Source organism: Sphaeramia orbicularis, chromosome 20 (assembly GCF_902148855.1).
Source record: "Sphaeramia orbicularis chromosome 20, fSphaOr1.1, whole genome shotgun sequence".
Taxonomy (NCBI): Eukaryota; Metazoa; Chordata; class Actinopteri; order Kurtiformes; family Apogonidae; genus Sphaeramia; species Sphaeramia orbicularis.
Window position 1 is genome coordinate 3,972,785 of NC_043976.1, and position 24,638 is coordinate 3,997,422.

A 24,638-nucleotide genomic window follows, 5' to 3' on the forward strand; every position below is an offset into this window, starting at 1 on the left:
ATCAACAGGAAAAATGTGTTATGTATTACAAAACCGAGAAGGCATATTACATCCTTTATAAATTCTATATCTGCCATTTCTGGCCAATATCTGACCTTTAATGTCCATTTCTGAAAAGATGATCAGAAACAATGCTTAATAATCACTTAATCTAGCTTTTATTTATCATTAATCTGAGCAGTAAAATGTGAATAACAAGAGTAAGAAAACAGGTGACACGAAGGTACTGCTGTCATTTTCAAGAGTTTAATCTTTGACTGTTTTGTTGTATCACATTTGGTATCAAGAGTCAGATTTTTCTGATCACTGATATAAAGGTGCAGTTTGGAAGATTATGATTAAAAAATATATATTATAAGTTACAACTGGCATGTCGTATCCTGAAAAAAGTAAATGCCTCCATGTGTATTTTTGTAACGCTTCATCAAGATATAATGTGTAAAGTGATGTGCTAATTGAAATTAGAATATTAAAGTGCTAGCAGTACCAGAAAATAAGGTACTGTGCAAAAGTCACAGACAGCCTTTAGCTTTGTTGTTTTTGCAGAGTTGTAATTGATATGCGTCTTTTTTTCATAAAATATGCAGGAAACATGTAGAAATATGTGAACGGAGATCACACTAAATACTGAATTTACAAGCAAAAGCTGTTAGCTTTTTAATACTGTGCACCTATTTTTTGTTTGACCCTAACCTTAACCGTAACCCTAACTCATTACAGCCCTGCAAAAACACCATAATGGATATCATATTGGACTGATGATTGACTGGATGTTACACATACTCACTGCACCGTTTCAAGTAGTTTAGTAAGAGGGGACAAAGCAGGACTGGTTGGTTAGCATACAAAAAGCTGTAATACAATATGCTGACATTTTGACATAATGTCAGAGACATTATTTCTTACAAGGTGGATGATTATTTTAAGCAAATTTTTCAGCATTTTATCATATAAATATTATAAATAATACCATTAAAGCTCATGATTTGTGCTGCCACACTTTGATAGTGATTCCAATAATTTGTATGCATGCCTGAATCTTTAAAAAAATGAATTGGTGATGAGTCACTCTTGTCCATGAGTCATCCATCAATGATAATCAAATTCAAGGTGAGGAACACACAGGAAAAATAGAAATACTTGCCAAACAAAATATATTGTCAATGTTTTAGACACATGGAAAAATTCACAAGTCAGTGTCCTCTGACTAGAAGATGAGCAGCCTCTGGATACATCATAGGTTGTACCTAAAACAGCAGCAACAGCCACAGCAGACACCTGGTCAGAGGTCCAGTGGGACATACCTGTTGAGCTGTTTCTGCAGCAGGTCCAGGCGTGTGTCCAGCTGGTTACGTTGCTGACGGCTCAGGCTGTGCAGTGGAGTGTTGAGAGGAGGAGGGGACACTAGGCTGCAACTGGGAACCTCCTGGTACTGACCACCTCCCCGACTCTCCCCCCAGAAACTAAAAATGTTGGACACCCCTGAGAACGCTCCTGTGTGAAGGCAGTACAGGTTGGGAAGAGAGGCTGGGTTTTTACTTTGTCCAACGGCGAGTGGTTACTGATGTGTTGGAATCTAGTTTACCTGATAGGGCATTGCAGGTGTTCCCTGTCTTAGGGTTTCCATCACCCTCAGTGTTCTCTTTGAAATTCATGGGCTTGGCCTGAGCATGTGGATTCTCCAGCATTGCAGGTGGAGGAGCTAGGCTGGTCACAACTGACTCCTCTCCCTGTGAGAGGAGCGGATTCGAGTCAATAAAATCCATTTTCAACTCTGCAGTTGAAAGGAAGTTAGCATGAAAACTGGTTAACAAGAATGACAGAAGTTCAAATGGAGGCTTCTGGGAGAGCACTGAATACCAAAAATCCATACAGACCACCACCTATTTACAGCCAGGTACAAAAATGGGTTTGGTCTCTAGAACAAATTCATTCAAATAGGACTACTGCCCTGTAGCTCATGTTCTATCAAGAATCAGTAACAAGTTGAATTTGCGAGGTTGTCAGGTTCTTAAGCGATGTTAGAGTCCTGTGGTCTTGATGCAGGAGATCAATCTCCCAATAGAAGTGGGTGGTACTTTCACTGGAGGAGAACTCAACTCATTAAATCAAAGTCCATATATGACTTCCTAGCAGTGCTCAAGAGTAACTATATTGATATCTGTAATCATTTCCATGGCCTGTTATAAGTAAAGTCAAGACATTGTCCCAAGGAAGCTACATAAAATTTTCTAAATGAAAACAACAGGTAGTTTTGCTAGAGAAGATGTTTGAAGAAACTACTGACAAAGACAAAGGCAAAGACGAAGATGGTGACGGACACAGCGCCATCACAATAGCTCATGGCCTATTGGCCAGTGACCTAATAAAAACTGAGGGTAAATGTTTATATGACTCCTCTATTTAAATTGTCTTACAGTTTAAAGATACAAATAATTAGATGTTTCATATCTGGACTTGACTAATAAGTCAAGTGTAGCTGCAGGGTTGCACATTTTTGTTGCTTTAGAGGAGCAGAGGAGAGGTACCAATGAAGATTGTTATGGAAAATTTCAACATGAATGAAGGTTTACACCCGGAGTTAGCTAACATCAGCAAACAACTGCCTCCCACCGCAACAGTATATAAGAGCACACAATCATGAGTAAATATGACATATGATATAAACCTATGTGACTGTGGCTGCTTGGAGAGACAGGTGGGTGGGTGCTGTCACAGGTGGCCACTAGGTGTACCTGACAGCTCAAACTTACACTATATTGCCAAAAGTATTTGCTCACCTGCCTTGACTCACACATGAATTTCAGGTCCATCCCATCCCTAGTCTATGGGGTTCAATCTGACATGAGTCCACCCTTTGCAGCTATAACAGCTTCAACTCTTCTGGGAAGGCTGTCCACAAGGTTTAGGAGTGTGTTCATGGGAATTTTGGACCATTCTTCCAGAAGCGCATTTGTGAGGTCCCACACTGATGTTGGACAGAAGGCCTGGCTCTCAGTCTGCGCTCTAATTCATCCAAAGGTGTTCTATGGGGTTGAGGTCAGGACTGTGTGCAGGCCAGTCCAGTTCATCCACACCAGACTCTGTCCTCCATGTCCAAATGGACCTTGCTTTGTGCACTGGTGCACAGTCATGTTGGAAGAGGAAGGGGCCGGCTCCAAACTGTTCCCACAAAGTTGGGAGCGTGGAATTGTCCAAAATGTCTTGGTCTCCTGAAGCATTCCCAGTTCCTTTCACTGGAACTAAGGGGCCAAGCCCAGCTCCTAAAAAACAACCCCACACCATATTCCCTCCTCCACCAAACTTTACACTTGGCACAATGTGGTCCCGCAAGTATCGTTCTCCTGGCGACCGCCAAACCCAGACCCGTCCGTCAGATTTCCAGATGGAGAAGCACGATTGGTCACTCCAGAGAAGGCGCCTCCACTGCTCTAGAGCAGTCTAGTCCAGTGGCGGCGTGCTTTACACCACTGCATCCGGCACTTTGCATTGCACTTGGTGATGTATGGCTTGGATGCAGCTGCTCGGCCACGGAAACCCATTCCATGAAGCTCTCTGCACACTGTTCTGGAGCTAATCTGAAGGCCACATGAAGTTTGGAGGTCTGTAGCGATTGACTCTGCAGAAAGTTGGCGACCTCTTCACACTATGCGCCTCAGCATCCGCTGACCCTGCTCCATCAGTTTACGTGGCCTACCACTTTGTGGCTGAGTCGCCGTCGTTCCCAAACACTTCCACTTTCTTATAATCCAGCTGACAGCTGACTGTGGAATATTTAGGAGCCAGGAAATTTCATCACTGGATTAGTTGCACAGGTGGTTCCACGCAGGAATTCACTGAGCTCCTGAGAGCGACCCATTCTGTCACAAATGTTTGTAAAAGCAGTCTGCATGCCTAGGTGCTTGATTTTCTACACCTGTGGCCATGGAAGTGATTGGAACACCTGCATCTGATTATTTGGATGGGGGAGACAATACTTTTGGCAATATAATGTATATTAACAGATTTTTTTTCCTGACAGACAGCTCACCTGTAGAGATGGTTAAGAAGTTCCACTAATGAGACTGTCAAAGGATTTTAGGAAGCAAATATTTCATGAAGTTTATCCCTACTAAACTAGAATACCCAATCTGTTAGCATAGCAGAAGCAAGATTATCTAATGTCATGTTGTGCATTAATGAGTAAGTCAGTGGTAATATTACTTTGGCAAGTTTCAATTATTGCTCTTCCCCTGCTCACTCTCAAGATGGAAACATCTGAATCACAAGGCTTCAAAACAGTTTCCACAAAACAATGGGTGATGTCAAATTCTTTTATAGACTACAGTCAGCCAGTCAAAGCACCAAGCTAATGTTTATTGTGAAGAAAAAAAGGACAGATTGAGTAGTCATGATGAAAAATGATACCTCATCGCCACTGGAATGAGAAGACACTGAGCTGCGATGAGCCTCCCACTGCCTCTTAGGTGTTTCCTCTTGTTTTTGGTTGTTGGCTGCTTCCCTGTGTCTTCGTCGGACCGTTTTATGGGATTTTTTAATCTCCCCAGCATCAGCATCATCTGTACAAATGTGGACAGGAGAAGATTTACAAAGGGGAATGAGTTAGTCCAGCCGGATTAAGAGTATCACATAAAAGCATAGTTTTAAGAATGGACATTTTATTACTAAATTAAAGTCACTTAGATTATACTTGAATAAAAATCAGGCAGTATCTGTATTTATGAGACCATAAGAACTGGGCCGAAGTAAAAGATGAGGGCTGGAAATGGGTTACCTTTTTCTGTACGTCTTCGGAACGATAACTTGCGTCTGCGTAATTTGTTGAAACCCCCACACTTGGACTCATCACTACTAGGAGAGCCTGGGATCATGTTAGTCTAAAACAGGAAAGGACAAATGCTTCAAAACTTGGACAGAATACTTAACTTTGTGTCATAGTACAGACATAGTATTCTGGGTGTACACCCACTGAAGCTGAAGTTGGAAACCTACATCTCGGAGGTTGAAGGTTATTTCCAGGTTGTTCCAGAAGTTGTCTGCAAACTCTGGATACATGTCCAGCACCTCCAAAACATCTTCTCTTAAGATTTTGTGAAGGTCACAGTAGGTTAGAGCCCTCACATCAGCGTTGGATTTACCTGATCGTGCGTAGAGGTTGATTGGCTCACCAAAGATGTCATTTTTTCCTGTGAGAAATGAACAAAAAACAAGGTCTGTTCAATACAGGAACTGAAAATATTCCAGATTTTTACAAGCATCCTCCACAGAACAATTAGTTTCATAGATCAGACATGAGACTTGATAACATACAGTACATATGGGTTGGCTTATGCTTTATAACCTAAAAATTATATCAGAAACATTAATGACTTCAAATTTAACAAACGGCACAAACTTTTGGTACATTTAGTTTTGCTTTACATGCGATCTATATAATATACAGGAGTATCCACTATAAATATTCCTAGATCATCTAGATCATACCCCAGGTCTATTTCAGAAAATGAAGAGTGCACACTGAAAAGTAGGATTATTATTATTACTACTACTACTACTACTACTACTACTACTACTACTAATAATAATAATAATAAAATAGTTTTCACTGAATACGTGATATTCTGATCTATACAAGAGTCAAAACTGCATATTTTGTTTGGATATTCCTAATTAGTGCATTTTTCTGAATGGGGCATCCTCTTGCAGCTGATATTATTCCACCTTAACGAGGATTCTCTGGACATCCACATTCAGTACATTCCAAATATGGATCTCAGTTGGAGGTTGTGACACACAGCTTGTGTCTACATTCAGCTGGAGAAGAGACAAAGATCCACTCCAGTAAAGATGCATACTCAGTAGAAAAATCGTCATGTTTGCTCAGAGGCAGAAACACATAGGTTTAAGCATTATGAAAGAGTATATGAGGAAGGTTTGAAATTAAGCACATTCTGATTTGAAGATTACCGTTTTTTTTCAAGAAGGTGCTGGAATAAAGGTTGTGTGAAGTAGTGGAAAAGTTTGGAAAAACACATTTTTGATGAGGGTATGTACAGGTTCATGTGAAAAGTAATATTAGTTGATTTGTAGTCTTTGGGAACAAGGGCAACAACTGTAATATTTTGTGCACATGTCAGTGTGCACAAAATATTATATTGTCAGTGAGTTGATCTGATGGTCCTTACTACTATTTATGTTTCTAATAACCAGTAGATGGCACCACTAGCTAATCATACTGAAAGTTATGTTTGTTGAGAGGCAGCTTGTTTTGTCCATAAAGCATCCAGAGTATCCAAAGCCGAAACTTACAAGAGACTAAAAACTTAAAAGACACCACTGCTGCCCTGCTGATGTCATCCTGAGTGACTATGAGCTCAGACAAGTAATGAGTTGTTGTTTACCTAGGATTGCTACCACTACATCTCCTCTCAGTATCTCTATGGAACCCCTAGATATGAAGTAAAGGGCAGTGAGGACGTCCCCGGCGTGGACCAGTGTGTCCCCTGGTGGTGCGTGGGTGGTCTTAAACTTCATGGCCAATGCCCTGAGGCAGCCCTTGGTCGAGCCTTTAAAAGCTTTACAGTTCTGCAGCAGAGTCCGGTTCAGATGGAGGCAGATATCTGCCTGCAGACACTCTGGGAAACCTTTCAGCACCTGCAGAGATCGAAGTGAGGGGAGGGGGACAGAGGGGTAAAAGAGTGGGGAAAACAGATGGAAGAATAGGTGAGGAAGAGAAGACAGGATAAAGAGGCACATAGTTAAAAGATGGGAGGCGTAGAGTGGGTGAATTGATAGAGATAGGTTACGTCAGTATTGATAAGGACTATTAGCAGTAGTTGACTGACACATAAAGTCTAGAACATAAAGCTAATGTCAAGTAAATGTCACAGATTATGGAAGCTTTCAAAGGAATCATAAAAAATGGAGCCTTTACTGTCTTTATTGGCTCCATCCCTATCGATGAACACTTACGCGGCATTAGTCTTTTACTGTTGGTATACCATTCCCCAAATGAACATGACCAAACTAATTGCCTATACATTCATCACAAGGGATAAGAATACGAGGAGCAGTTAAGGTTTCAATTTAACTTTTTATGGGTTTCACCTCTAAGTAGGAGACAAGCATCAGCAGTTTGAGATCCTCCACGCTTTAAAAGGGTGGAAGTATTGATTTTTTCTTTTAGCAATTTGGTGCAAAATAATTTCAAACTATTTCAGAGGGCTTTGCGGAACACAGTCAGCAGGTCCATAGAGTGTAATTAATATGAAGAATCGGTGCAATTTTAATGAGTTGACTGTGAGCATAGAAACCCACAGCTCTTTTAAGCAGCAGCAGTATGGGCTTCTCTTGTAACTCTCTGAGTGCACAGAACAGAAACTGTGCCTGAAAACACCCACACTGTGTTTCTCCCTCCTCATTTCTCTCCCTTTCATCCATTTGAAGCAGCCTTTTACATTTCAGCCTTCACTGGGCTCCCTCTTCATCTCTCCATCAGCTCATGTCTGTTTCTGTTGTCTCTAGTCTCTTTTCTTGTATTTTTTTTCTTCTTATATTGGTTACCACGGTGTTGTGTTGCACCGCTCCCCCACCCACCCCACCCACCCACACACACACACACACACACACACACACACACACACACACACACACACACACACACACACACACCCACCCACACACACACACACACACCACACACACACACACACACACACACACACACACACACATATTCTTACTGTCAGGAAAATGACAGTAGACAAAGCTTCTTTTACTTTTAGTTAACTTGTGTCAATTCTATGTAGGGACTGACTTACATAATTCATAGATAAGCATAACAGCATGTCCTCTTATTATCATTATTATTATTATTATTATTATTATTATTATTATTATTATTATTATTATTATTATTATCATTACTACTACTATTACTTATGTACTTATATTACTTATTACTTATATATAATTATTATGACTGCCATCACTATTATTACTTATATAGTTTGTATAGCATATTGTAATAGTACAACATAATTACTTGTTTATTATTATTCATTATTATTACAACTACTTTATTTTTTATTATTTCTACTAGTACTTTCTAATGTGCAGTTGCCTGTTTTTCACTACTGTTTTTATGGTTATTATTTTCTTTCCTTTTCTCCTGTAAATTTTTTTTTTTACACATATACATTTGGTGTTGTGCTGCTACTGGAACCCGACTTTCCCAAGGGTTCTAACCCAAAGGATCAACAAAGTTCTATCGAATCGAACCGAATCAAATCGAATCAAATCGAATCAAATCTAATCTAATCTAATCTATATAACATGTATATTATCGTTACATGTACATATTGTATATATCTGCACCCATGCCAGTTATCCGTAAATCAACAAGACAACAACAAGAAAATTTGAATGTTAACTCTGACACAAAACTTTGTTGAAATGGGATTAATCAAATTAAAGAAAATACAATTCACTACAATTTCAAGGACATTTGTTGCTGAATTGAAAGGATTATGAATACATCTCTTTTCAGTTCTCATCTCAGTGTTGAGAGGCTAACTACTTGACATTAAACCAAACACATGGTGAGGGACAGAGACAAAGGGTCTCCATCAGGACACCAGAATTTTACAATGTATTGTTTTCATTCATACATCCAAAGACTAAATCACTGAATGGAAACATTAATTAATTAATATATTTTAAGGTGCAATAACTTATGTGCAAATCGAATTCTATGAAAAGGAATCTTAAGTGAATGAGTAAATATCAGAAAAAGCATGAGCATGGAAAAGGAACACAGAGATACTTTAAACATCTGGTCCACCTGTAGAACTGATTAAAATTATTAATTCAGAATTGAATTTTCAATTACAATAACAGTTAATTTCCAGAGTTTTTACTTATCTTCTGCTTTGTGTCATTTAACCCATTGTATATTAATCTATGAAGCTGAAGCTATTTATTGATAAATCCATTAAAATCTCTGCTTTGTTATCAATTAGCATTGAGAAAATAATATACCAGCAATGATATTTAGATTTAGTCTATTTATAGATTTAAAAATAGTTGTAAAATTGTTTGTTTATGCATATATTTAACATATAAATTTAAATAATGCATTATGTATTTATTACCTATGATGAAGAAATCTTACATAATAGGTGAGAGCAAATTCTCTTCTCGGTATAAGATAAATAAGCTCCCATTACCGCCAGGAAACACCCCACATGAGCTGAAGTCACATTTTATAGACCAGCTGGATCAGGTGCACTTGTGGCTCCAGTTTAATAGTGCATTTACCAGATGCTGAACCACTGACTTTCAAAGCACAATGGTTATTGTAGGTCTTTGCTGTCATGATATATAGTCATAGTCTTGTTTAGTGAACAGAGCTTGAGCACTTTACAGAAAGGTAAAGTCTATGTGACTTTTAATAATTCTATAGTTTATGTTACTCCTTTACTCTGAAGCCCAAATGAAATGCACAAAACCCTAACCATGTCCACTCCACATAATGTCATACTCTAATATTAAATAATTTCATATACTTTGACCCAAATATCCAATAACATCTACTGCAACCCACACAAGCCTATAAGTGTTCAATCACTGATCTGAATTAAACCTGGTCTGCCTCCAATGGCCTGAGTAATACTGCACAAGACTTGATTTCTATTGTTTATTGTCTGTCCCAAATTGTGACTTGAAATAGATCTGTATCTCTTGCATTTGCATCACACTTTGTGCCTCATTCCCTAATGTACTACTTCATAAATATTAAACATGATTTACAGATACATTTTCCAAATGGTGAACTTGTTTCCAACAACTGTTGGACACTGTAGTAACTCAAAGATCTATATTTGTTCATTTATTAGACTTTTGGTGTTCTGTATTTCCTGCAAGTGAAAATAAAGGATGTCTGATAACTCTTAAGGGGTTTTCTAGAACAATGGAGCTCTGTAGCACAGAGCTGAGGATGTACAGAATTGAGTTCTGTTTCCACTAATTATAAATATAGCATGCACTATTTGCATTCTTTCATATAACGACTGTTTTTCTACTTCATGTGTTAATACATAGTAACTCTGGAGATCACACAGACCACATGACCTTTTTCCACTGAAACACTGTCCAGTCTTTATGATGTCTATCAATCTGATGGCTGGTTAAAAAAAAATGACAAAGTACTCGCTATATCAGTTAGGATTACAGAACATGGTACAGATGAAACATATTAATCTGAACTACTTGGTCAGTTAAATCCAGGTATGGACTATTACTATGTAACAACAGCCAATAACAGAAAACTGTAATAGCAGAACTTCTGTTAAAGTGTAACTAAGCTGACATAAAGGTCAGAGGTCAGCTACAAAGAACTAAGAGTGAAGATGCTTCTGTTTCACAAATTAAATCAACCATTTCTTTTTTTCATGATCTTTTTCTTTGCTCTTGTTGTCATCAACAGCCTCTCATGTTTCTGCTCCTCATCAGAGCAGCATCATTACTCTCTTTATCATCAGCTGCTGATTGAATCAGTTGCAGAGACAGACATTACAAAATAGTCTACTCCACACTATCATTATGGTAATTACTGTAAATATTCTCTAGTCTGCTCACTGCTGCACTGCACTTCATTGTGCCTTTAAGAAAGCAACACGATAAGAGAAGAGTAGGAGGCAGACATTGGAAAACATGTTCCCATGGATGCTCATCAAATTTGTCTCCTCTCCACTTCAGTGGTTCACTTATTACATAAATGAGAAAGGATTTCACTGATGGAGTATTGTATTTGTGCTGGGATTTTTTCCCCAAACAGGTTTATTTTGTGCCGCTGCAAGGCTTCACTCATGAGCAAAGATCTGCTTTCACCTTGAAAACAACAAGACTATGCTATATTTAATTTTATTTAAGGGACATGTCTGGGTGTTTTTATCATATATATGTTTAATGAAATGGCTGCATTTATTTGTTGCTTATGTACACTGTTATTCTCAAATAAATATCTCAAATAAAATTGAAACTGTAAATGTTAATAATAAACATTACTTTGGGATTGAGAATATGAAAAACACATGTAAAGCAGTGATAAACTGCTTAAATTCTACACATGATACATGAGTAGAATTAGTGTGTCGTTGTTGTTTGTCTCCACTAACCAAATTACAGTTTACTCTCAGACTTTAAAGGAATTTAAGTTTCAATGTGTAAAATCTGTGTGAAGTTTGTGTTGAGGCTGGTTGAGGCTGTTGGGGATGTAGACTCCATTTCTGAGTTAACATAAGCTCATGTAGCCCACTGTTCCCAGGGGTAGAGGAGCAAAGAAGTACATAGAAGACCTCAACACACTCAAGACAAGGATTTTTGAGGAAACAATAAACCGAATCCTTTACACAGGAATCAGTGTATAGACCAGACCTGGGCAATGTAAGGCCCACGGGCCCCATGCGGGCCAATAGCTGATCCTGACTGGCCTACAAGAGGTCATCGGCAAATTACCAGTCAATGCAAATATATATCATTGTAATAGATGCAACCAATACAAGAGCACTGCTTTTATTTTGAAGGATCTGCTAAATGAATGTACTTTCCATACCTAGCATAAGGTTTAGGCACTGATTGGTTTGTTGGTCAGTTTTAGCCCATGAAGATGTCAGCTAACGCCAAAATCAGTTTGCAGAGTTTTTAACAAGATGTGGTATTTCTTCATTGAACTCAGAGGTTAAGAAAAAGAACTAAGATATGCAAACAAACAAAGCTGGATGCATTTATTGTTTCTCATATAAAGTTAATGTGAAGCTAGTTTTGAGCATTTTCGAAAAATGCTTTTGTGAATATTCATTAAATAGTTGTATTCTGTGCTCTACATTTTCATTGTGTCATAGTAGTGTTTCATTTACTGTTTTTATACAGACATATTTAGCAGAGCTGCAGGTGGATTGGTCTGGCCCTTAACAACTGTCAAAGTTTCTCATGTGGCTCCATAAGAAAATTAATTGCCCACTCCTGGTATAGATTTTTATTGTGGATGTAGGCAAACAGTCGTTGGCTGAGAAATGAAGTTAGTTAGTGTCAACAAATGAAATTTGTGTTGTGCTTGTGTTCCAACACTGACACAAACGTAAAACACACATGAACCCACAAATTTTAGATATTGAACCTTTAAGTGTAGTTTTTATTTATTTATTTATTTTTTATATTGAATCATGTTTCCACTGAGAAACATGCTCTCTTAATGTTTTTTTTACAGAAACATATAGAAGACTAGACTGATAAAGAGCTTTGTCATGGTACAACAACAGGGGGGATTCTGTCCTGGTTGTCATCCTGGGAGTGAAAATGATGAGGCTGAACTCACACAAGTTTACTCAGTGAATAACAGCCAGGAAAATGTTTGTGCAGAACATTATGCATAACCTTCTGTACCCTCTGGATATAAAATTTTGTCACAACATGCTTTTTTCCTATTACAAATTTGTATGAAATTTTATGATAATTCATTTTAAATTGTAAAGTTACTCAGGTTTTTGAGAATGTTTTGACATTTGGGCATTTGAGTCCAGATTTTAATGAGTGTCTGCTTGAGTCCAAGTGAACATCAAGTACACAAATTTCTAAGAAAATCCCACCAAGGTCTTCCAAAGATATTAAGTTCATGGGCAGATGGAGAAAACATGTGAAAACATAATAACATTGGCCATGGCTGCTGAAGAGGCATAAAAATAAAAAATGACTTCTACAGCCTGAAGCGTTTGCATCAGCAGATTTCAACAGACTGACATGTTTGTGATGTGTGCATGCATCTGTGTGTCCAGCGTCACATCTGAGTCAAAGCCTTCATGCCACAAGTGCAGAGAACTGAGAAGATGTATGTGGAACTCCAGCTGCAGTACCATCCTATAAGCTGCTGTGATTTGCAAAGTTCAGGCTTAGGGCGACTGTTTACAACCAACGCTCTTGAAACCTGTGCCTGTGTGTGAGTATGCATGATACCTTGTGCCCACTGACAGGTGTGACTCACCGTGCCTGTGGGTGTCTGATGGATTTACCATTTGTGATAGGCACACTTAACTCTGATCTTAAATCACACGTGTTCCATGGCTATCTAGGAAGTCTAGCATCTACATTCCACAGTGTAGTGTCTCTGGAGTGATGGTTTACTAATAAAGTCACTTAAAGTGCATAAGAATGGCAGCAAAACATGAAAGTAGTAATTTGTATTTGTAAAGTGCCATTCTTCGATATTACATTAATTAATTGAAGCAAAAAACCCAAATATATTCAGATATGCCACTCTACTCAACATTGTCTACTATATCAGTGAGAGATTGAGCAGTACACAAAAGAACATTTGAGAGGTACATTCACAATATTGCATAAATTTGATCAATTGATTTGTTGGTTCCAAGGCTAAATATTAGTAATAAGTTACTGTGTTAGAACTTTAGATGAGGCAGGTGAGTACAATTTGAGATTCAATAAATAAATAAATAAATATTAGAGGAGCAGCCCTCTGCTAGTTTAAATCTTATTTACCAAGATTTATTCATGGCGTACTGCAAGGGTTGGTCCTCAGGCCTATTTTGTTTATGCTGTATATACTGCCTTTAGGTAACAAAATTAGAAAACATGGCATTCATTTTCACTATTACGCAGATGACACACAACTGTATTTGTCGATTAAATCTGATTAGACTGAGGAAGTGGATAAACTAAGTGCCTGCATCCAAGACATAAAAACCTGGATGAGCACTAATTATCCTTTACTTAACCCTGGAAAAACAGAAGTCATTATAATAGGCCCTAAAAGTGTGAGAGGCTCCCTAACTGACCAGATGGTCACTCCGGACAATGTGAGTGTAGCCTCCAGAGCTACACTTCAAAATCTAGGAGTTTCATTTGATCCAGATCTGTCGTTTAAAGTGCATATTAATCAAGCCTGCAGAACAGCCTTTTTCCACCTGTGCAACATAGCCAAAATTAGGAATATTCTGTCTAAAAATGATGCTGAAAAATTGATCCATGGGTTTGTCACATCTAGACTAGATTACTGTAATTCTACTCACAGTGTGTCCTAAAAGTTCTCTCCAGGCAAGTTTAGAATCAAGTTTAAAATCCTCCTTCTTACATACAAGACCATTAATGGTACAGGCCCTTCTTATCTCAAAGATGTTCTAGTTCCGCACCATCCTAACAGAACACCTGACTCTCAGAATGCAGGTCTACTGGTAGTTCCCAGGGTCTCCAAAAGTACAATAGGAGCTAGAGCCTTTAGCTACTAAGCTCCTGTCTTATGGAATCAGCTTCCAGCTAATATTAAAGAGGCCAACATAGTCTCTACCTTTAAGATCAGACTGAATATTTCACTCTCACTTGTGTTTTTTTTTTTTTTTTTCTACCTATCTTTCTCTTGCACTGGTGTGCTATATGTTGCTGCTGTCAAATGTGAAATTTCCCCATGGTGGGATCAGTCTTATCTTATCTTATCTTATCTTATCTTAAAATGTTCCTCTTTAAAAAAGCTTATGGTCAGGCTAGTTAAAACAGACTTAACCCCACAGTTTAGTCTAAGCTGTGCTAGGAGAAATAATGCTGGGGAATCCTATCATCCGTTTCACTACTAATAATCTACACTGAACAAAAATATAAACGCACCACTTTTGTTTTTGCTCCCATTTTTCATGAGCTGAACTCAAAGATCTAAAACTTTTTCTGTGTACACACAAGGTTTATTTCTCTCAAATATTGTTCACAAATCTGTCTAAATTTGTGTTAGTGAACACTTCTTCTTTGCTGAGATAATCCATCCACCTCACAGGTGTGGCATATCAAGATGCTGATTAGACAGCAGGATTTTTGCACAGGTGTGCCTTAGGCTGGCCACAATAAAAGGCCACTCCAAAATGTGCAGTTTTATCACACAGCACAATACCACAGATGTCACAAGTTTTGAGGGAATATGAAATCGGCATGCTGACTTCAGGATTCTCCACCAGAGCTTCTGCCTGTGAATTGAATGTTCATTTCTCTACCATAAGCCATCTCCAAAGCTGTTTCAGAGAATTCATGAAGAAGACTGTGTGAGGAAAATGGTGGTCACACCAAATACTGACTGGTTTTCTGACCCCCCTGGACCACCCAATACAGTAAAAGTGCACATTTTAGAGTGGCCTTTTATTGTGGCCAGCCTAAGTCACACCTGTGCACTAATCCTGCTGTCTAATCAGCATCTTGATATGACACACCTGTGAAGTGGATGGATTATCTCAGCAAAGGACAAAGGAAAAGTGCTCACTAACACAGATTTAGACAAATTTATGAACAATATTTGAGAGAAATAGGCCTTTTGTGTACATAGAAAAAGTTTTAGATCTTTGAGTTCAGCTCATGACAAATGGGAGCAAAAACAAAAGTGGTGCGTTTATATTTTTGTTCAGTGTATAATCTTTTGTTTACTTAGTCTGCTCACTGCTATATATAAAACACATAAATTTGAATCATGGTTTTAACACAGACAAACATTTTTGTGCTACACTAGCAAATATTTGTTTGTGTCTTACTAAATCATTCATATTGTAAAAAACTGAAGGCTAAAATCTCTCTTCATTGCAATAAAAATGCAAGAGAACCACTTTTCAGTCATTTTGGACTGAAAGTTGTCCTAAAAAAGCACTCTGCCTTCTAATTTCTTTGTCTATATGTGTCTGTGTCTATTGAGAGAGAATGATTGAAAGAGAATAATTCTAATTCTACTTTCTACTTATACAGTATAGTGCTTTTCAAGACACTCACAAATCCTGTAACACCAGTATGTACCATCAAAGCTACATCTTCATGTTGAACAGCAAGCTGTAGTCAAAAATTCTCTTACTTGGGACAGATGGAGGTGTTGAGGTGTTTTATTGATCAAATTAATGCTACTTTGTGAATGTGGCTGTCAGAAGCATATTTTAGTCACTTATCTCTACTTCTCTGTGATGTTTCATGACTATGAAATGTACTTAATCACCACAAAGACTTCCTATCCTTTAGGATAAAAACACTAAGACCTTTTTTGCATACCATTCAAGCCAAAAGTTAACTTTCCAGATCAAAGTGTGTTTTAGGTGATCTCCCTATATCAACATGTAAGACTTTCGAATGTGCAGTGATTCAATGTTTTTATACAAGAAAACATGATATCGCTCATAAAGTTTTAAAGACAATAAAAACCTACACATTGACACTCAGTCAGACGTACACAGATGATAGGATCACAGATTAACCCAACAGCCACACATTCACAATCCACACAGAAAGGCCACACTGCACCTCCATGCCACCTAGCTTCAACTGTGTGAGCGTGTGTGTGTGCACAGACAGAGTGTACTGGACATCATGCATTTCTGTGCGTGTTGCAAAAGCTCTGACTAGTCTGCTTGAGCATGTCTGCATGTGTGTGTGTGCACATCACTTACGATACTCACATTAGTCCTATTTTCGCTGTTGGTGTTGGACCATGCATGTTGAGACTTCCAATCTTCCTATTAACGTACAATGCAGGCTCAAAATACTCCTTTATCCTTTATGTGTGTATTCAAGCCTAACACTCATTCATTAACATTGCAGTCACACAGACTAGGTGTACACACACAGGATTTTGGCTGCAGGCTGATACTCACAGCGTTCATATCGATGCCGTTAGTGTAGGACCAGGCGTGTTGGAAATACTCTTCCAGCCTCTGTCTGAGAGGGTTGGGGATCTGGTGAAACCGGATGAACTCCCTGACTCGCAGCATCTGGGTGTGGTAGCGGGCTGTACCCGAGTACAGACGCTGGATGATGGCTGATACATTCCCAAAGATACTGGCATACATCAGGGCTGGAGATGGAGGGGAGACAGAGGCACAAACGCAGTGAGGAAGGAAATAATATAGACATTAACACAAAAATAATGATGATGTTAGGATTTCAGATATGTGTAGCTCACTACTTTTTCCATTTGAAAAAAAATAATCTATTGTTTTCTAAAGATCCGTGTGTACCTGCGTACTTACATAAAGTTTATGCTAGAAGCTGTTTAGTGATTACTTTACTAGTGAGCTAAGAATTCTGTTGGTTAGATGGATAACAGTCTCAGTACCTTGCTTTCTATGAACAACACTGATTTATCTTCTGCCCTGTTGAAGCTGAAACAGTTTACAACACAAGCTACAGTTAGCTTAGAAATGTGGAGTCTGTTAACATCAACAAATGACCAGATCCCAGACCAAAACAAACTCATTTTCATTATTATTATTATTATTATTATTATTATTATTATTATTATTATTATTAATAATAATAATAATAATAATAATAATAATAATAATAATAATATATTTTTTTCAGTTGTTTTATTTAGTTTGTTTTTCTTTTTACATCAGGTCACACCCATCAGGAGTGTGACCGATCTGAAAGCATTTTTGTCTCTGGAGGACGTTTTGTGTCGTATCCTTCATGAGCCTCTCTGTTTTTTCGTCCTGTTGTCATGTTGGATCCTGGTAACCTTTCAGCCTCTGTCAGCTCCAATCACTGTCTGCAGCGTCCACTGAAGTCTCTGTGTATTACTGTGCATGTGTGTGTCACCAGGACACACTGAAACTCTGACTCTATTTGAACAAGTTTTAAAATGGCCACTGTCATTCCTTGCACACATATCGAAACAACAGACTACTGTACATCCATAATAGAAACTCTGCATGCCTCAGGTTACATTCTGCCCAAACAAATTCCTGAATCTGTCTGGGTGAGCAGAGCAGTCAAAACAAATGCCCTTGACTTCCTCCTTGTTTTACAGCACAAGTAATAAAATATAAACCTATTTGAAGACGGTGTGTTAAAACCAGTGTCATAACCAAATATAGTGGTGTTCTAGTGATCTTTAAATGAGTTAAAGAATGTCACAAGGAAGTGGCTGAAAAACAAAGCAGGTGTATATCTGCCAAAACTCCAAATCCAAAAATGCGTCCATCCCCACAGACCCATCTATTAGATCCAAATGGCAAATTCATAGCAGAAATAAACATGTTTACAGAATGGTACAAAACAGTTTGAGTCTCTATGTAGGGAGCAAACTATTTTTAAGTCCTCAAGAAACTGTCAGCAGTGCTGTTTATTTTTGCATATCTATGTGTCTTCAGTAAAACAGGAAACTAGGGAGGCTAACTGGTCCCACTCTGATCAACTTCATATGTGAAGCAATGACCCCTGATGACCTAGTGACCTCTGCAACTGTAACTACCTCCATTCTGAGTATAACTCCATCAACTGCATGATTCTGAAAACTGCTATAAAATTGTAAGAGGCTGACAGTGTCTGGATATGAGACAGGACTAGTTCACAGACATTTGGAAACAGAAAATCACAAGACACTTATGAAGAACCATGAGGATCTGAAAGGGTTAGTTTGAATGTATGCACCAACTGAGAAATGCCCATCTAAATACTACTACAGAGTAATGTTATATACTGTATATACTACTACTACTACTACTATGATTACTTCTAAGTTTATATAACTCAGTTTATAGTTCAAACAACATGATTTAGCTTTTATTATCAGTTTATTAGATTCAGAATAAATAAATGTGCCAAGTGCAGAATGAGTCTTTTTTTTTTTTTTTTTTTTTTTTAGCATTTTCCAGAAAATGACACCTTCTAAAATACCCCCAAAAATTAAATAAAATAAATAGTTAAATAACATACAGGCAAGGTAAAAGCATACACATGAGGTGTAGGGCAAGAAATATTAACATCAACATAGACACAGCGAATACTTAAAAACTAAATTTAATTCTCATGGGGACACTAATGGGAACAATAATGCTTAAATTTATTAATTATTAAGACTGTAGTTGCTTTGAGTGACAGGTCCTGCACTCATCTCCCATGGCAGACTTTCTGACCTTTTATTTACTGACTCAGAAAAAAAAGTTTTCCCTGACTTTCTGAATAATAACTATTATGCTACAGGAATGTCATGATGTTTAGTAGTACTGTATAACAACATCTGGCTTTTTGGGGTAGATTGTAGCTACATGGGCAACTGATCCTTAATTTTTTGGATTTGCATTGCATGGTCTGTTAGCTAGCATGCTAACGCTTTATGTGAACCATGTTTCATCCCTTGCGCTTTCTTTTCCACATATAGCTGTGGGCTAAAATATAACGAAGTGGCTACTGACACAATACTGTGGCACGAAATATCAGTTTGTCTATTATCACAGAGCCAATCAGCACCCTCATTATATTATATCTAAACTGGTAACTTGTTGCATCCTGAAAAGTACCAAGGAAATTAGATAGCAAATAGGTCAGGCTTGGAACCAGTGGAGATTTAGCTCACTTGGTAACATATCAGACTGTAACGCAGAAGACTGGGGTTTAATTCCTGCTCAATGTAGCTTTTTTTTTTTTTTTTGAGCAAAGAACACCAAAAAACAACAGAGTATTCAGAACAATAATTCCTATTCTATACTATATACTATCACTAATTTGTCGTTTCTTCCATCAATTGCCACAGTACTGTGGTGATATATGGTGTATACTTCAATGCTTTCTTTTGTGCATTTTGCTACTACAGTACTGTGGCAACAAGAGGCTAATGAGTTCATGTAACAGAATCCATGACTGGCTCTAGTAAAATGCTAACATTTGATTGGCTCTGTGGCAATAGACAAATGGATATTTCATGCCACAGTACTGTGGCAGTAGCCAATGCAAAAATATAAGAGGGTTGTGACTGGTTTCTGTGGACTACTTTAACATGCTTCATTGTGATCAGTGACGCCTAGCCAGACAGCAGAGGTAATTACTCTGTAGAGAAGAAATTGTGGTGATAAGCAGAGAGGGGATATTATAATACCTGCTGACCTGCTTTTATTTAATTGTCACTTGGTGATATACTTTCAGCACAGAAAAATGTGATCTAAAGTACTTCAAGCTGGTGCAGTTGTAGGTAGTGTAGCATATGAGAAAAATACTGACACAAACACAAGTGATTGTCTAACTGACATCATATGGTGTGCATTAATCCCTACTGTGCTGACTGAAGTCTCTGTGAGCTTTCAACTAGGGCCGAGAGAGAACAACAATGGTCAATGGGACATACAGTATATTTGGACAGATCATTTTTCAACCAAATTCTCAACACATTACACTTTAAATGTGTAATAATTTATGAAGTGGTACAGCATGCTTATCTTAGTGTTATTACAACTGTTTGATAGGATCTTTTTTACAAATACTTTAAGAAGAAATGGGTGGTACACTTTGCTTCTCTTTAGTTTATATATCCTTCACCCATTTCCATAGTAGGCCTGAAATGATTAATAGATTAATTGACCCAAATCAATTACAGTTTTCCTGAATCAAAGCTTTGTTTCCTTCATTTTGCTGCCGCTAAACATTGGTTCCACTGTTGTGTTTCACACAGATGCTTATTGTGACGCACATGATGCCAGGATCAACACAAACAACCCTGAGTGTAGCTCAGAAGAGACGAGGACAAAAAGGAAATGTCTATTTGTTAACTTTTCATCATTGGAACCATCACTTACTCCTTTAAACTTTGAAGTTTTAACACAAACATTAAAAATATTTGTCTTTATTTTTTTATGTTGAATGTTAGTTCCATCTCAAGTTCTTGTAACTTAGTAAATTGGATACAAATGTGTTGAAGATTGCAGTGCACATAATGTTTGCAGATGTCATTGGACTTTTTTGTTATTGTTTATATCTATAGATATTTATTTACTTTTATACTGTTGTTATCGTGATTTCTATATAGATATTTTTTTTTATATATCCTTTTACTTTTATAGTTTTTGTGTTTGTTGTTTCAGCTGGTTCTGGAATAAAGGACGAATTGTTTTTCCATTTTCAGACATGTCATTTTCACTATTTTTTTGCACAAAAAAAAAAAAAAAAATCATTTAATTGAATCAAAGAAAAAAAATCAATAGATTAATTAATTACAAAAATAACCAATGCCTGCAGCTCTAGTCCATAGGTAACCAAAATATAATTTCTTACATCCTATGAGCATGACACAGATGGAGAAGATCTTCTCAGAGTTGGTGTTTGGAGATACATTTCCAAATCCCACACTGGTGAGACTGCTGAAGGTGAAGTACAAAGCTGTGACATACTTGTCTTTGATGGAAGGGCCTGAACCTGGGTAGAAATTTAGAGGAAATCATCAAATATAGACCTTTATATAGTGAAAGCAAGTGATTAACTACTGTAATTCTAAACAGCTTTAGTACCACAGTATTTTGTTCAGTACCTGGGATGGAGTCATTGTAGTGTTTTCCTAACTGGTCCCCCAGTGTATGGAGCCAGCCAATGGAGCCATTCCTCTCCACACTTCCAATGGCATACCTAGGGGAATTAAAAGACTTTGTGTTAATTGCAAAGTACTTAATTACCTCCGCCAAGGAGGTTATGTTTTTGTCGGCGTTGGTTTGTCTGTTTGTCTGTCTGTGTGCAAGATAACTCAAAAAGTTATGGACAGATTTGGATGAAAAATCCATGAAAAACCCATGGCCCCCCAACCCCCGATCACCACCAAAATTTAATCATTTGTTCCTTGTGCCAGTATCAATGCTTCCTGAAATTTTCATCCAAATCCGGAGCACTGATCTGCCTTGGCGGACGTCTGCGCTCTCCGAGTGCTTCTAGTTAGTAATGCTAACAGATTGACAAAGCTAATAATTGATTTTTAAATGAAGCCTATAGCATTGCTGTTGTCACACACAAAACAAACACATTTTCATGTTTTTTACCTCCGCCAAAGAGGTTATGTTTTTGTCGGCGTTGGTTTGTCTGTCTGTTTGTCTGTCTGTGTGCAAGATAACTCAAAAAGTTATGGACGGATTTGGATGAAAATTTCAGGAAATGTTGATACTGGCACAAGGAACAAATTATTAAATTTTGGTGGTGATCGGGGGGTGGGGGGCCCACCGATCTGCCTTGGCGGAGGACTGCGCTCTCTGAGTGCTTCTAGTTCTAAAGTAAATCAATGGACGTAGGCTAATTTTATCCACAGCCTTGCTTTTCTGGACAGGAAGTATTTGCTCTCTTTCATGGCAGCATACTACATGATGAGTAGCTGAAGTAAATTTCTTAAAAAGTTGATAAAAAATACTTAATACATAATGTGTGTACACTATGTATAACCATACAGGCTCAAAATGTACACTTTGACTACAGTAAATAACACACTGTGAAAACTAACTGGTAAATGGTCTGCACCTCAGTATCTGTAACCTATAACATCTTGTTTGGAAAAGGCAAGGTTTACATGGCATCAAGTATAGCCAATATATAGTCTTCAGCCGGTAACATTTACCTTGTCTTCTTTTCATTGCAGCAAAATCCTGCTCTCTAAACATTTATCCAGTTAAGGGACATCCTTCATTAGAGCTAAGTTTTGTATGTGCATTATTAAAGGTTCAATATGTAAGATTTGTGGATGTTTATTATGTGTTCACATTAACTTTGTTCTTGAGTCTGGACTGTATTGGAAGCCAGCTGTTTGCTGACATTAGTTAAGTCAATTTTCAACTTGACAGTAGCAAGTACTACACACAGTTGCAGCCGTACAGAATAGAAGAGCTGAAGAACTCTGAGCGTAAAATTCTTCACAGAAAAAATAACCAAAGACCCCTTCAAAAAATTAGTCTACAGGCTATGAGCATACAAGCTTACATATTGAACCATCAAGAGATCACTGGTAAATTCATTTTACAAGGTAAAAAACAAACTGTGTTAAATGTATGAAGAAATAATAATATCATTTCATAGAAATATGAGTGAGCAAGATTATATTTTCCTCACAACATAAAACATAGTCCTGTAAGTAGCATCAAAAGCTCATGTGAAGTGATTCATTTTGAGACAGCAGCATAAGTAAATCAAACAGATCTGCTGAAGGAAAATGATTATTCTTGCACCATTGCTCTGTAAATCTTATGTGATTCATCAGATAGTGTCATTGCGCTGTACCAGATGCAAGCGAGCCAGTGAGCGATGAGGGCGAAGGTGCACATGAGGAGGAAGAGGACTGCTGCTCCATACTCCGAATACCGATCCAGCTTCCTGGCTACGCGGACCAGTCGCAGGAGGCGAGCAGTTTTCAGCAGGCCGATCAAAGTGGTGGTCTGACGGAAATGGGACAGGGGAGAGAGAGAACAGTAGAGATAAGGTGTTGTTAAGCATGGCAGGAAACAAAGTCTCCTGGCTCTGATATCTCCTCACACCATTCCCACCTGCTGTCATCCTGACTCACGCATGCACACACACACACACACACACACACACACACACACACACACACACACACACACACACACACACACACCTGGGCCTTGTCCTGATGTGATTCAGTGTTGTGGAGGCAGTAAATCCCATTCATTACTGTGGGCTGTCTACTAACTCTCCTTTCTGCTTGTATTCAGCTGCCCCTCCATGTCCATGCAACGAATAAATAACTGGCCGATTACTGCACTGGCAGAGAGCCTAGTCCTGCTCTGTGAGGGTGTGTGTCCTCACTGTAAATAATAGTTTTCTGCTGAGGAAAACCTCCATTTTCTTGGCTGAGGAGCCCCTTCCGGACAGCATCAATGAAATGAATCTTGGAAAAGCTTTTCCCTGGGCAGCATTTGAATGTTGGGGAGTTTCCACATTCATCATTTTTGGCTTGGTGGGTGGCTTAATTTCTAATAAATAACATTAGTCTTTATTGCTTACATACTTCCCATTACTTACGGACACATTTCACTTAGTCTGTCAATAGATTTACCCAGTGCTGAGCTGCTGTGTGGAGTGATTCTATCAACCACAGCCTTTGTGGTGTTCATCCTCATTAGGTGGGAAGTATCCTCAGAGGGACTCTGCAGCCTGTAATGCCACTCACTCACTTACTGCTCCTCCTATTCTCACATCTACCTCTTGCCTCGGACACCTGCGCCCCCCCTCCAAAACAAACACCTCCATCATTTTACTCTTCAGCACCTACATTTACTTCAGTGTGATGGAGAACAAAACTGACACCTCGAGGTTGTTTTTTATTTTCCATTTGCACCATTAAATGTTAACCAAATGGACTTAAGCTGCTTAAAAATGCTGGAAAATGATAGTGTGGTATTTTGTAGTGTGAATCACAAGTAAAGGGACACACCTAATACAGTATCTGACAACTAAGAGAATGTGTCAGTGAGATTGTGGTGTGAGACTGAGATGAAAACAGGAGAAATGGTGTGTTACTTTTGAGCATGAGAGCTAACATGACTGTGATTCACTCATGAGTTACTGTGAATGTCAAACTTTCCCACTGGCATGACATTTTCAAAAATATCAGTGAGAGATATTTTTTTTTAAAATGTGGCAAATTTCTGCAGTAATAGATGTGATGTATTAGATAGAAACAGACAAAAAGAACTAAAATATGAGTTTGAGAGCTATATACACAAATATTGCATGAAACAACAGCAGTGACACTACTATAGCTGATAAAATAGGATTTGACAGTGGCTGTTGTAGTGAGGAGTAAAGCATCGATCTTTAGTGTGTTTTCAGCAAATACATGTACCTGTCTT

General features: G+C 38.1%; 1 protein-coding gene across 2 annotated transcripts in view; it reads right to left on the reverse strand.

Annotated features, from left to right (window-relative positions):
- Nucleotides 1-24,638, reverse strand: part of kcnh2b (potassium voltage-gated channel, subfamily H (eag-related), member 2b) — a 463,037-nt gene that overhangs the window by 13,666 nt on the left and 424,733 nt on the right. For both annotated transcript variants that reach the window (XM_030122825.1, XM_030122826.1), the window contains 10 exons: nucleotides 23,047-23,201; nucleotides 21,326-21,420; nucleotides 21,073-21,213; nucleotides 16,680-16,879; nucleotides 6,402-6,654; nucleotides 4,993-5,186; nucleotides 4,775-4,877; nucleotides 4,408-4,559; nucleotides 1,586-1,730; nucleotides 1,305-1,494 (listed from right to left, as the gene is read on the reverse strand). In XM_030122825.1, coding sequence (XP_029978685.1) covers nucleotides 1,305-1,494; nucleotides 1,586-1,730; nucleotides 4,408-4,559; nucleotides 4,775-4,877; nucleotides 4,993-5,186; nucleotides 6,402-6,654; nucleotides 16,680-16,879; nucleotides 21,073-21,213; nucleotides 21,326-21,420; nucleotides 23,047-23,201 — 1,628 coding nt within the window. The remainder of the gene's footprint in view (nucleotides 1-1,304; nucleotides 1,495-1,585; nucleotides 1,731-4,407; nucleotides 4,560-4,774; nucleotides 4,878-4,992; nucleotides 5,187-6,401; nucleotides 6,655-16,679; nucleotides 16,880-21,072; nucleotides 21,214-21,325; nucleotides 21,421-23,046; nucleotides 23,202-24,638) is intronic.